General features: G+C 46.3%; 2 protein-coding genes across 2 annotated transcripts in view; one reads left to right on the top strand and one right to left on the bottom strand.

Annotated features, from left to right (window-relative positions):
• Positions 1–1,620: 1,620 nt before the first annotated feature.
• RAB1A (RAB1A, member RAS oncogene family) lies at positions 1,621–8,769 on the top strand (the record flags this gene model as incomplete). Its single annotated transcript, XM_031060947.1, is given in 6 exon segments — positions 1,621–1,719; positions 3,776–3,871; positions 5,224–5,319; positions 6,326–6,457; positions 6,718–6,901; positions 6,904–8,769. Coding segments are annotated over 6 exon segments (666 nt in total), but the record flags the coding sequence as incomplete, so codon positions are not given.
• Positions 8,770–9,642: 873 nt separating this feature from the next.
• CEP68 (centrosomal protein 68) overlaps positions 9,643–13,992 on the bottom strand; it is an 8,343-nt gene continuing 3,993 nt past the window's right edge. The window contains exons 3-7 of the mRNA XM_031060953.1: positions 12,817–13,992; positions 11,597–11,719; positions 11,275–11,371; positions 10,652–10,807; positions 9,643–10,014 (exon numbers count right to left, since the gene is read on the bottom strand). The exon at positions 12,817–13,992 is cut by the window's right edge and continues 219 nt beyond it. Coding sequence (XP_030916813.1) covers positions 9,983–10,014; positions 10,652–10,807; positions 11,275–11,371; positions 11,597–11,719; positions 12,817–13,992 — 1,584 coding nt within the window. The 3' untranslated portion in view covers positions 9,643–9,982. The remainder of the gene's footprint in view (positions 10,015–10,651; positions 10,808–11,274; positions 11,372–11,596; positions 11,720–12,816) is intronic.

The following is a 13,992-nucleotide window of genomic DNA, read 5'->3' as shown; positions in this document are numbered from 1 at the left end:
TCTCCAGGTTACAGAGTTTCTCCTGCTCTTGGGGACCAAACGATTATTGGGGGTGAGAAGTTTTCTGGTCTGTAGTAGTGCTTCAGCCAACTCAAACCTACTGAGATCTGTGGGTTGTGGGGTAATGTACCTTAGGTCCCCTGAACTGTTGGGGTTAGTTATCATTCTCCTAAAGCCATCTTGCCTTGTGGTAGTACATGATTTCACAGGTGGAGTGGTGAGTTCTGTGACTGTAAACTGCTAGGTATCCTTTGACTTTTTTTTTTTTATCCCTTTAGTGCTTTTAGCTGTACATTTTTAAGGATTTGGTCATTAGTTGCTACATTTAGCACTTCTGACTCCTCTCTAGTCTTGGCAGGAGTGCTGCAGAGACTGGAGGTTCCAGCTGGGTGTGTTCTGCAGCCTGGGCCCAGCCAGGTGAGAGGCACTTGAGCAGAGGAGTGGTGAGAGGCTGTGGTCGGCCATCTGCTGGGCAGTTATCAGCTGGGGATGGATGCAGTTTCCTGGCTGGATTCCTGCCAGCCAGAGACAATGGCGATTCTAAGGAATAATAGATGGGACAGTGGACTTCAGGCACTTCACATATCCTTAATCTTTACCTCTCCTTGCTTAAGTGAACATAAAAATATGGCTGTTGTGGTTGAGAACAGGACTTTGTCCTGGGCCATTACAGGGCCAAAGAGTTGTCAACTGAGAATGAGTTAGTGTAGTACTTGAGAAGCAAAATAACTTGTGTAAGTGGTGGGTTGTTATTTTTCTCTGTTACTTGCTCTCTAGCATGAAATTTCCCCATTAGTCTTAGGACTAACACAAAACCGCATATTTTGCCAACAGTGAAATCTTCACTACTCTTTGAATTGTGAATATAGGCTGGTCGGTGACTCTATGCTTATTCTTTAATGTTGGGAAAACTCAGCATTAAGCACAAGATCTGTCAGTTCTTCCAGTGTATCTTGAGAATTACTAATACCACACCTGACATCCCCCAGAGATGTATCCTCATCTGGAAATGACTTGAGCTTTGCTTTAATTCCTGGAAGGCAGGTATGGTATTGGTCACTGCTCATAGTCTGTTGTGGAAGGTGGGTATTCAGTTGTGCTGTTGCATTCTGCTGGAACTTAAAGATAGTAACTTGAACTGAGGAAAGAAATGGCTGCATTTGGCAGCTCCGTGGTGTTGGTGAAGCTGGGCAGTGGAATTAAACATCTAAGTCCAGAGAAGCAAAGATAATGGCCCTGGAGGGCAGCAGGCTGTTACCACCACCTGTGTGTAACCAGAGTTCCTCAGCCGAACAGGGGGGCTTGCATTCAGTTGCAAGGCATGGTTTTCATCTCAGCTAGACCACAAAGGCTGAGGCAGGACTGTGCTACTGCTGCTGCTAGTCCCTCTCTTATCCTCAGAGTAACTTCCCAGGGAGGCACAGTTCCACACAACAATGCTGTGCTCAGAGCATCTACCTCACACTTCCCTTACCGAGTAAATTGTGAATTTCTGAACTGAATAGATGAGCTTGGAGTTGTAGGTGATTTCCCTAGCAGTGAGTTAATTTACCCATCTCAAAAGTCATAATATACTGGCTGTAAGGAACTTCTTTCTTGACAGTGTTTTTCATTAAGTGACCTATTTTTTTTTTTTCCTTCTGCAGTGACTATTTATTCAAGCTACTTCTGATTGGAGACTCCGGTGTTGGGAAATCTTGCCTTCTACTTAGGTTTGCAGTAAGTGATCATGCTTGGCAACTGTGTAAAAGAGGTACTTAGCAAGAGCTTCCCTTCAGGTAGCAGGGCTGATGTCTGACAGGCCTGATAATACCAAAGAATAAGTATAGTATTGCAGACTCCTCCTGTCTTTTAAATTTGTGTCTATCTGATGTAATTGTTTCACTAAATTGGAAAGAAATAATATCAATAATATGTCCAGCTAAGATTAATTCTAATTTTCCTGTTACTTGAGAACAAGGTACCTTAATTTAACTTCCATCATTACAGTAGTGGTAGAATGCTGAGGATGGAAGGAATTCTGGGGGTGTGCCCTTAGGCATGAGGAGTACAGACCTTGATCAGTTACTACTTGATAAGAACATTTCAAGCAGATGAAGTTTGATATCTGCAGTAAAAAGACCTACCAGTTGTTTAGTCAGAGAAGTAATGTAAATAATACTCTAGGAATAATAAGGTCTTCTGCTTTCTTTAGTGAATGTTAAAATTGCTGGTGAGCTGTTCTGGCTCTAGTTTTCCTGTCAGCAAGAAAACGTAAAATGGGTTTGATAGCTCTTAGTAGAAAAAGCTGAAGTCCAGTGAACTTCTTATCTCTGTCTGTGCCAAAGGGCAGCTTTACGTGTCCCTGGGAGGAGAGGAGGGAAGCAGGATATGGGGCATGAACTTAGAAACTTGAGTGTGGCACTGCTGCAAGATGATGGCTTTGTTTTCACAGCCTGAGCAGTTCCTCTGGGCACCTCTGGAGTGAGCCTGTTGTACCTGGTATTATTAATGTTAATTAATAATTGGTGTGTACAGACAGCCTTGGTTAAAGCCATTATGGCTGAAGTTGGTAGCAGGACAAACAGTAGGAGGCTGTCCCCTGCTCTGCTCACAGGATGGAGGCAGTGGGTTGGAAGTGACACCACAGCTGGAGCAGTACTCCCAGAGTGGTCTAACCTGCTTCTCTTCCAGATACTTTTGAATTCATTTTGGCTTCATGTGAATAATCCAGCTTTTCTTTTTTGATAGCCAGCTTAAGTTTGTGCTCTGTTATCTGATGTTTCTTCAGCTGAGTAGCCTTTTCCTTTTGAGATGTGTTTTTCCAACTAAACTCTTTTACCCTGACATAAGGAATTACCACAGCATACTACACCTGTTTTCTTGCTGCTGTAGGTTAAACTTCTTCAGGCTTTTCAAACATACTCTTTGGAGTATTGAAATGCTAAGGAAATAAATGTCATGTCATTCTGAAAGGCTTAATACTTTATTCTTACTTGGATGTATTACCTAAGATGTCTTCCATTCACAGCCCAGAGGAATCCCTTGCTTTTTGTGATACCTACTGGTTGCATAAAGTCTTTTGTGGTACATTGTATATGAAGTTCTACCCTTTGGGTACTTTAGGAGTAGAAACCTTCTTCATGCTGACAAGCTGACAATCACTAGAAGGTAGCAAAGACTGACCCAGCAGTTTCTGTGTGCCTTAAGGCCTGTGGGAGACTGCAGTCAGGTCCCTGCAAGCTGCTGAGGCAGTGCTTTCCCTCCTGTATCCACACAGGCTGCAGAGCAGAGGCCTCAGCACAAGCACTCCAGCTGTAACTCTAACCTGCCTTAGCAACCAGCTGCAGCAGCAGAGGATCTGACACTCATGTGTGACTGAGACAGAGCCTCTGACTTGTTCTAGGTAGCTGCTGTGTAACACAGATGAAAAACTATCAAAGGAAAATAAAAATGTGATGTGTTTCAATAACTTTAGTGGTTATTCCAAGTAGCTCTTCAGTCTGCCACCATGAGCAAAGACTGTTTTTTACACTGCAGCTCACAGGGACTTGACACTACAGGATTTCCAGAAAAGAGGCTTTTTTGGCTGGTGCTGATTGGTGCTTTTAAAAGCTGCAGAGTTTTTGAAAAGTAAATACTTGGTGGAAATGCTTGGCCATCTCCTGGACTTTGCCATGAGAGATCAGGCTGGTTTTACAAGGAAATTAAGTACCTTTGTCTGACTGTGCATAATGAAGTAGGTGGCTGCAGAAGAGGTGCAGCTGCCTTGACTTATGTTCACTCTCTCTCCTAGGATGATACGTACACAGAAAGTTACATCAGCACGATTGGTGTGGACTTCAAAATCAGAACTATAGAACTAGATGGGAAAACAATCAAGCTTCAGATAGTAAGTAGTATTTTTCAACTCCTGTGTGCTTCAGTCTCTTGGAGCACGAGTTATGTCCATAGCTATTGGTGGTCATTTTGTACTTTAAAACACTTCCAAATACAAGGGGTATTTTCCCTGTTACAAGAGGCGAGGCAGTTTTTTGCAAGACTTAACTGTCCTTAAAGAAGGGTGCTTATTATCAAGGCTGTTTGCCTGGAAGAGGAGATTCTGTGCTGAAGTGCTCTCATATCAAAACTGGTGTAGCTCTACAGTATTTTGCCAGGATTTGTGTAAATGCAGGAATACCACACAGTTGTCCAAGATGCCTGAATTCCACAGCAGCTGTTACTACCAAGCTGCACTGTCTTAAGTGCTGGAAACTGCTTTTGTTGACCTGAATGGAAAAACTGACACAAAGGCTTGTAACTGGCCTGGCTGCCTTAGCACTGGGCGCTGTTTTCTGGTTATGCTTTTGGCCTTTCACTTGGAATAAACAGGGGAAGAGACTTGGCAATTCTTTAATCTTGAAGCACTCTAAAAGGGTGACTGGTGTGATGAAATCTAATATCTGTGCAAGGTCAGACAATCCTTGTCAGCCACTGCTTCCAGCTCAAGCAGAGGCTCTCAGGACTTGAAGGCAATGACTCAGGGATTCAGTGTTGTGGAGCAGAGTCCAGCTTACAGCCAGAAGCTTGAGCTTCCAGTCTCTAATGTAACTGTCCTGAGTACAGGGCAGCCTACTAGGAATGCTGTCACTGCTGAAATCTGTCTATGAATTCTGTTTTTAATACACAGCCAGCCCTATTTTTGACACAGCTCCAGGGAGAGAAATGTTTGGGTGAGTCCTGCTCCTGTCCTGGGTGGGAAGAGAGGTCAAGTGCCTTATGTCCTTTCTTAACTCTGCCAGCAGGAGAAGGGAATCAAGTTTGGTTTGAGTTGTTGCCTTTAAATACCTTTCCTGAAGCCTGTGTGCCAAGGAAATTGAAGGGAGTGGTCATGTTAGAGACCTGCAGCTCTCTGACCTTATTCCTAGCAGGTTTTCAAGTCCTGGCTTATGTTTGCTCTTCTAACCATTGAACCGTGGCTTCTTCATGGGTCAAAACTGCTTAATGTTTTTCCCAGATAGATCTCTTGACTACACTTGGCTGAAACCAAACAAATGAGCACTTTAGAAAAGTACGTACGAAGTGTAATTCTCAGCTAAAATACGTGATCTCCTCGAATCCTGTTTGATGTGTACAGCTTCAGAGCCCCGGCTGTGGCTGTGGTTATAGTTGGATGGCTGCTCTGCTGAGCCATGTTTCTGGAAGCTCATGTAGGGCTCTGGCTCAGCCATGCTGCAGGAGCTGACCCTGTCACTTGTCTTGCAGTGGGACACGGCGGGACAGGAGCGGTTTCGGACTATCACTTCCAGTTACTATAGAGGAGCTCATGGCATCATAGTTGTGTATGATGTTACAGATCAGGTATGTGTTAAACCTGTGCCCGCAGTTTCTCCAGGCTGATGAGTAAATTGGGAATTTAACAGCTGGCCACCTCTTAAGGGAGACAGAGTTCTACAGGCTGTGTTAAGGCTTATCAAGCTAAATATATGTTTTTGCCTCTGGTTTGGCTGGAATAAAACACAGAAATAAAGAGCAGTGGGATTTGTGGCTCCTAAGCAATTGTATCTTAGGCTTAACCTAAAACTTGGTGAACAGGTAACTGATTGTCCTGTGTGAATACCTCTCACCTTGCCTTTGGTAGCAGGAAATCTGAGTTACTGATGGAAGTTGTTGAAAGATTTCTGAATGTACTTGAACTGTGGTCTGCAGTAAAGACTGGCATTTGGAACAGAAAATTGTCAGCCTGGGTGCAAGATACAACTGAGCCAGTGTTTTCTCTGAAAGGATCTCTGAAGAACTGGTGCAGTTGTTTGAAGGGCACTTGGGAAGTATAGGGTTTCCTGAATTAATAGAAAAAGAACACTTGTGTTCAGTCACTAACTGGATTATCAGTCCAGCATTTCTGGAGTCAGAGGTTGTTCCAGCATATCTGCAACAAGGTGGCTTGCATCTAACACCTGATGGTTAGTAAATATGTGGGATCCATCCAGTTTCAGCTGTGTGCCACATCTCTTATCTCTGCTACAAGAGGAGGAAGAAGAGCCCCAGATGGTGGAAGATGTAGAATATTCAATATATGGAGCAGGGAAGAATAATAGGGGGAAGAGTGCAGGAAGGGCTGACTGTGTAGGGCTGGGAACAGGAGCTGAATGGCCCCGGTGGTGACCAGCCTGTCCCAGGGCCATCAGGGGAGTTGGGCAGCCTTAGAGTCCTCTCCCATGGTTGTGAATCTATCATATGGATCCATCACTTATCCATCACATGGATAAGTGCAGTGCTTCATACTCTTTCCTGGTCATGACCAAAGGGATAGTGCTGAACTTTCCCCTTCATTAAGGGCCTTGCTTACAGTTCTCTTATCTCGTAGGAGTCTTTCAATAATGTCAAGCAGTGGCTGCAGGAGATAGACCGTTATGCCAGTGAAAACGTCAACAAGTTGTTGGTGGGGAACAAGTGTGATCTGACCACAAAGAAAGTAGTAGACTATACAACAGCAAAGGTATGTCGGGACTCGTGGGTTTGCTTGGCTGAGCCCCTGCTCTGGTTTGTCATGCACAGAGGTCCCAGTGCAGGGAGGTGTCCTGATGCCACAAATGGGGGCAGTTTTAATGACCTCCTGCCCTGCAACTCATCCTTAGACTGGACATGGGGTGTGGGGTGGGATCCAGGAACTTGTGAGTTATCCAGTGGTGCTCCAGGAAATGAGGTGAGGTATGAACCTGTGTATGAGCTTACTGTTCACTGTTTCTCAATTTGCAGGAATTTGCAGATTCTCTTGGAATTCCGTTTTTGGAAACCAGTGCAAAGAATGCCACAAATGTAGAACAGTCTTTCATGACCATGGCTGCCGAGATTAAAAAACGAATGGGTCCGGGAGCGACAGCTGGTGGTGCAGAGAAGTCCAATGTTAAAATTCAGAGCACTCCGGTCAAGCAGTCTAGTGGAGGTTGCTGCTAAAACTTGCCTCTCCCCTTTTGTCTCACAACAATGAATTTGCAATCTGAACCCAAGTGAAAAAAAAAATTTGCCTGAATTGTACTGTATGTAGCTGCACTACAACAGATTCTTACCGTCTCCACAAAGGTCAGAGATTGTAAATGGTCAATACTGACTTTTTTTATTCCCTTGACTCAAGACAGCTAACTTCATTTTCAGAACTGTTTTAAACCTTTGTGTGCTGGTTTATAAACGTGTAATCCTTGTTGCTTTTCCTGATACCAGACTGTTTCCTGTGGTTGGTTAGGATGTATTTTTGTTTTGATGTTTCTATTGGCATGTTTAGATGTCAGGTTTAGTCTTCTGAAGATGAAGTTTAGCCATTTTGTATCAAACAGCACAACAGTGTCTGTCACTTTCCATGCATAAAATTTAGTAAGATATATGTAAGATCTGATTTGCTAGTTCCTTCTTGTAGAATTATAAATGGAGAGATCACACTATCTGATTAATAGTTTCTTCATACTCTGCATATAATTTGTGGCTGCAGAATATTGTAATTTGTTGCACAATATGTAACAAAACTGAAGAAATGTTTAATAAATATTGTACTTATTGGAAGTAATATCAAACTGTATGGTGATAAATATTGTCTTAATTTATATGGCTGAGGGGGAAATCAGGCTTGCATTGTGCACAAAACAACATATCTGTGTGTGCAGCCATGGCTCTCAGACCTTCCCTGCAACTCGCCCAGTGACTGTGGCCCCAAAGCCTGAGCTGTCATGGTGCTCAAGGCACGAGTGCTGTACCAGAAACACCCAGCCAAGGTTCATGAGGCATAATGCACTCTGAATGTACAACAGTTCCCTAACTTAGTCTTGGAACTTAATTTATTTCTCAAGGACTCTTTGTAGGGAATTCCTGTCAGCATTGCACAGCAGGGGAGAGAACAGTATTTCCCTAACATGAATGATTTCAGCGAAACCTTGAGGAGGTATGACTTTCTACCAGTATATTATGTCTTTTCTATATACTGTTAATTCCATCCTCTTTTAATCAATACCTTCTGACTTAGTGCAACAGCTTAGCTTCTGTTCCCTTCTGCAGCAAGGCACCAGGAGGGTGACATGGGGATAGCAAGGCCCCCACCATACTGTTGCTCAAAGTAGGCGCTTTCTCAAACAATTTGGAACTAACCAGCAGCCAAGAGGTTTTGGATGGTGTGTGATTCTTTGTACAGAGCTAATCAAATCATTAGTGCCTGATGTCTAGCTAAAAGCCACAGGAAAGCTAGCCTATAACACTTCCTATACATGTAAAATTGTTCAGCTTTATCTAAACTCAAATGTTCAGCCTATTCTGTAAATAGTCTCATGTTTGAAAGACCATGTAACATTCCCCTAGTAGTAAATACACCCTGTGATAGTAAAAATATAGCCTAGGTATGTTGTGAGGTATAAACTAAAATTGGTGCAAATATCCTCTGATTTTTTTTTTGGGGGGGTGACTTTGGCTAACAGCTTTCTTCAACATAGTTGCATAAATCAACAGGCAATTGTAATACATAAAGTATTGTCATGGTGAAGTTGAACTCTTCCACTTGAGACCTTCACAATAAAGTGATGTGCTTTCTAGTAGAGATGTGCTTGTTGGAATAATTCATTATAAATGTGACCTGCTGCTCCTCAGGAGCAGGAGTGAGTGAGTGCTGCTGAGATCAGGAAGTGAAGCAGAAGGAGGTGTGTTGAGGGTAAAACATCTTCCCTGCAGAGAGTGCACAAATGAACTTCAATGTCGAGATGCCTGCTACATACTATCCAAACCAATGTTAATATATACAGTAATAAAAGCATTGCAAAACCAGTTGGGCTACACCAGGTGTTTGGTGGTTCTTTGTTTCCCCCTCAGTCACCAATGGGTCACTGGGCTGGTGCTGTTCTGTGCTGAAGCCTGGTGGTGTCAGGCTGAGCTGTGTGATGAGGGTAGAGCAGGCCTAAAACTCCTGGGAAAATGCACTGTTGTTTCTTACCTGTGAGCTGAAATATTGAATATTTTTGCCACAATGGGCCAGAATTTGCCCTTCAAGCCAAGGATGTAGAAGATAGGAGAATACCAACCCTCCCCCACACACCCCAGTGAATTATTTGCTGTAACTGCTTCAGTTTAACTTTGCTTTCACCTTCTACTTGTACAGAACAGAAACTTCTCTCTGTTCTGTTCATAGGAATGGGAGGAAATCATCGTGTTCTTGTGCAGAATACATCATCGCCGTTCAGGTTAAAGGTTAATTAAAGCCAAGTACCAACATTCTGTAACTTTTTTTTGGCCACTTACCTTATGCTGCTTCAGAGCTGCCCTTTTCCTGTTGGAGAAAGGGTGTGGAAACCCTTGATGAATGTTCTCAGCAGTGACTTAACTGCAGTAGCTGGAAGGGGGGAAGGCACAACTTCAGCCCAAGAAACCAGCGCAGCACTAACCCAGCTCCTGCCAGCAGCAGGTAGCAGCAGGTTACACAGAACCTGTCTTCTCCCTGCCTGAACTCGCTTGTTTATTATTTTATTTGGATTCATTATTACAGCTTTTTGTGTTTATGAATAACAAAATTGAAAGTTAAGTAGGCTCTGCTTCAGCAGGGAGTGGCAGTTATAAAGAGGCCTTCAGTTTGCTCCCAAGAACCAGGAGTTGCTATTTCTTGGCTTCTCGCACCTATTTTTGACGAGCATAAACAAACCATGAGAACAGGGCTATTAAAATCACACGGCTTTACTTAGCGAGCGCACGGCACACTATGGATTGCTCAGTTAAAAAACTGCTCTGATGTTTTGCTAACACAGAACAGCCCACTTCAATAAAAAAAGGGAAGCTACATTAAAAAAACAAACCAGAAAAGGCCAGCTATACATTCCTTACACAACTCTGGACATCCCAGCACACCTGCTGTATGGGGGACCTTTCTCAAGCCATGGCACAAACCCATGCTGAAATCAGCCCCATGGGCAACTGGACACAGATTTTGGCATCTCTGGAGAGGTGATGGAGGTGGTTTGGTGCTTGCTGCAATTCTTCTCAGCCCTCCTGAGATGGGCTAACGCAGCCTAGGTCTGACAGAGGCAGCACCTGAAATAAAATGAGGTGTTTGTGCTGTGCTTAGCCTGCAGTCTGACAAAGAAAGAAACCCCCATGCTCTATTCCCACATCTCACCAGTGCAGAGGGTACAGCTGGGTAGAGGCAGCAATTCAAAATCCACAACAAGCCAAACACTACTTAAGACACTGTTTTTCTCTTCTAAGAGGCTGGCACCCCTGAAACACTTGCCTCCAGTTTTCTTTGAAGGGAGATGGTCAAGAAATAAGCAAACAAGTTTTCCAGCCCCTATACCTGAAATCACTTGCTTCCCTTTCCCACCATTATACCGCAACCAGACTGTTTCTGAGAAAATACAAAACCAAAATGTATCCCTTCCTCATCTCCCCAGTGCTGTGCAAGGGATCTGGGCAGAGCAGGTGTCTGTGCTGGACTTCCGCCATCCCCCAGACCTGAGTGACAGGGACCTGCCTGCCCAGTCCCTGCAGAGCTGCCATCACGACCGGGCATCTATTTTGAGTGTCCCTGCTGCCTTCTCAGGCTTCCCAAACAGAATCAAAGAAATAACAATGGAGCCTGATGTCTGGTGTTTGCTAATTCGAGTGTGTCTCTTCCTGTGCTTCCTCCCCTCTCTGCCCGCTGCAGCAAGGCTGGTTTGCCCCTGCTTACCCAGGGAGCAGCCGTGTGCTGCACTCCCCTTGTCCTGCCCCACGTCCTTGCCCCGCACGGGGCCCACAGCAGCCAGGATGGACTTGTACAGGTGCTCTGCGTGGCTTTCCAGCTCTTCTGACTGTTTGGCAATCAGAGCCAGCGTGTCTTTCAGAGCTGGAAAGCAAAAATGCCTGAATGGAGGTGACAGGAATGCGATAATTCAGTGTCTGTCAGAGCTGACAGTTCTGCTCATCCAGGCAGACTTCGGAAGGAAATCAAGTGTTAAAAATCAATAATGTGCTGTTCATCCCATCCCCACTGTCATGCAGCATTTGCAAGGGGTGGGGACTGCCCAGGAGGCTCCAGGTTCATAATGAAGATGCAGAAATAGGGGGTCTTAGAGAAAACCTTTGGAACTGTGCAAGAAAGCCCATCCATAATGTAGCACTCGACCTCTAAAACCCTTTTGGTGACTGCAGCTACAGCCCATCCCTTAGAAATCCCTTCTTCTAAATCACTAGAGCAACCACTCTGTGTGTGCTGTGGTGCTGGCCAGGCTGGGTCAGGGATTTTGGGGGGCAGATGCCCTGGCCAGCATCACCTGTATCCATAAGCAGCCCCACACAAGTGCTCCTCCTCACCTGGTGAATTCGATGCCATGCAGTCCAGGAGAGCTTCTCCCCTCTCCAGCACGCTCTCAGTCAGGCTCCGGTGGTCAGCCACATCCTTCCTGAACTCCTGGCACGGCAAGGAGAAGAGCAGCATTTCTTAGAAGGGTTTTTGAAACACACACCTGTGGCAGGTTGCCCAGGGAGCAGTTTCCGCCAAGCAGGTTCCTGGTGCTCCCAAATTTGTCTTGGCAAACGCAGAGCACCCTGGACCATTCCAGTGATGCCTGGCTTCCCACTGCTTGCTGCCTGCAGCACAGGAAAGGGGAGGAAGCAGAGCAAGGGTGACACCCACCAGGTAGTGGTGCAGCGATGCCAACACGCTCTCGGCATCCGGCGAGGGTGGCACCCAGCTGCCGGTGACATCCACCACGGTGTACAGCCAATGGATCAGCTCTTCCAGCTGGCAGCAAAACATCTGCTCAACAAAGCATAAAAAAGGGGTCACTGATCTATTTCTGCAACAGAGACAGTGCAGGGACATGAAGAGGTGAGCCAGTGGTGTTTTGGAAAGCACCTGTTCCCCATTTCTCTCTGACCCTGGAACACAAACATCCCTAAGCTTGGGAAACCAAGGGTCAATGGGAAAAAGACAAAAAAAAGCTTAAACTCCCGAACAGTTCCAGCATTCACTGTGTGGCAAGAATTGAGGGCCACCATGAAATGTCTGCATGGAGAGGTGCTGGAGGCTGGTAGCACCCAGGCTGAAGGAGAGGTTAGCCTCCACCTCACTGCCCAGGAGGTATCCTCATCCTCTTCACCAGAGCCATACAGTTAATTTGCAGCTGGTTTCCCCAAGGGATTGTCTCGTTCAATTAAGTGCTTTCATTTATTTTTAAAGCGTCTCAGTAAGGGATTATTTTTGTAAGATGCTGCATGAAACCCAGGGGCCTCTGCTGGCACCAAAATCAGGCTCATGACTTGTTCCTGCTCCTCAGGAGTTTGCCATAAAGCAGTGCTTTCCTCTGGCATTGCAATTTGGCATGACAAATACAGAGAAGATGCTTTTAAATCAACAGAGTTATTTCCATACCAGAGGAGGAGATGAGTTTGCAGCTATGTGCATGATAACACTCCTGTGCACACAGCCCAGCATCGTTTCCAAATTTGTCCCAGCACTGGGGTGGGAACAAGATGGAGAGGAGGGTGGGAGCACAGTGCTGGGACGAATTTAATAATCCACAAAACAATCAGGAAGCCCTTCAGAGGTGCTGCAGCTCCTGCCTCCTGCCCGGTGCAGCAGCACTGCAGGACGTGTGGGCTGAGGGACCCAGCCGAGTGCCACATCTCCACCCAGCCTGGCCTGTGACACTGAGCCCCAGGGAAAGCGAGATGGGCTCTTGCTCTATCAGAAGGAATTATCTGCTCTGGTGAGCCCCCCTGCATAAATTACCACCAGCTGCCAGGCAGGACACATCATGCAGAATGGGAAGCTTTAATTAATCCTGCCAGAAAGACAAGCACATTTTATGTGAGATCTTCCCAGAATAAACTTTATTTCTGGTCTCAGCCTACCTTAACACACTGGATAAGGGACTCGCTCTGCTGGCTCTTCTTTGGATGCCCCTTGACCCGTGGTTCATTCAGGCACATCCCATCCAATGTGTCCCTGAGACCAGCTGGCAGATGAAGCCCGCAGGGAGGATCCCTGTGGATCCAGCCATACGATTCTGTGTTTTCCCAGCTGGGCTTTCGGGAGCTGCGGTGTTGCCACTGCCCTGCAGAACCCTCAATATTCCCTCTGTCATCCCCACCTCTCACTTCTTCAAAAGGAGCCAATCTGGGTGAAAGGGGCTCCTTGCTGGTGCTGTGATGTGGAAGGTTATGGTGGTCATGACCAGGCATCCTTATAGTTAAGGAAAGATTGGACAAAAACTGAGCCAGCCTTTCCAGCTCCTTCAGTCTCGGAGGCAGGGAAAGAAATTCTTCATCAGTCTCCCACTCCTTCCTCAGGGGGAGCACTCCTGTGATGGGTAAAAACCTACTGGTGCTTTTCACCTGCCCTGTGTAGTTTGGGCAGGGGCTTCCTCTGGTATCCCAGCTTCTCCCATCAGCAGCAGGGCGCCCAGGTGAGCTTGGCCCAGATGATTCCACCCTTACATCCTTAGCAAAACCTCTGGAAAGGTGAGAGGAAGAACTCCTTCCAAATGATGCTTTGGCAATAGGTGAAGGTTCAAAGCATGAGACAGCTCCTGAGCAGCCTCTTTTTCCAGGCCTTGGGGTAGAGAATCTCTCTGCAGAGGCCACGACCTCCCAAAGTCCGTTTTCTCTGCTTCCCTGAGCCTGCCCAGCTCTGCCGTAGATGCTGGTGGACCTGGACACGCCCTCAGGAGAAGTAGAAAAGCTGTCCAGACCTATTCCTGAGTCATGGAGGAAAGGCTCCGGTATCCTTCCCAGCTTGTACCTCGGTTTCAGTGGGTAAGCGTAGTCCAGCAAGTCCTCGTACTCCTTGTGGGGGTTCCAGTGGGGTGAGCTGCGGTCCGGAGATGGGGGCAGTGAATCCGGAATGGCACAGGCCCAGTAATCGGCTTGGTAGGAGGAGATCTCCCGGATGCGCCCCACGGAGCCGCGGTAATCGAGCAGAGCGCCGGGGGGCTCCCGCCTCTGCAGGGCCCTGCCTTCCACGCCCCATGGGCAGCACAGGTCCTGGGCAGCCGTGCTGGCCGCAGAGGGGACATCCGTACTGGCTGG

This window comes from Geospiza fortis, unplaced genomic scaffold (assembly GCF_000277835.1).
Source record: "Geospiza fortis unplaced genomic scaffold, GeoFor_1.0 scaffold134, whole genome shotgun sequence".
NCBI lineage: Eukaryota > Metazoa > Chordata > Aves > Passeriformes > Thraupidae > Geospiza > Geospiza fortis.
This window is presented reverse-complemented; position numbering and strand designations above follow the sequence as displayed.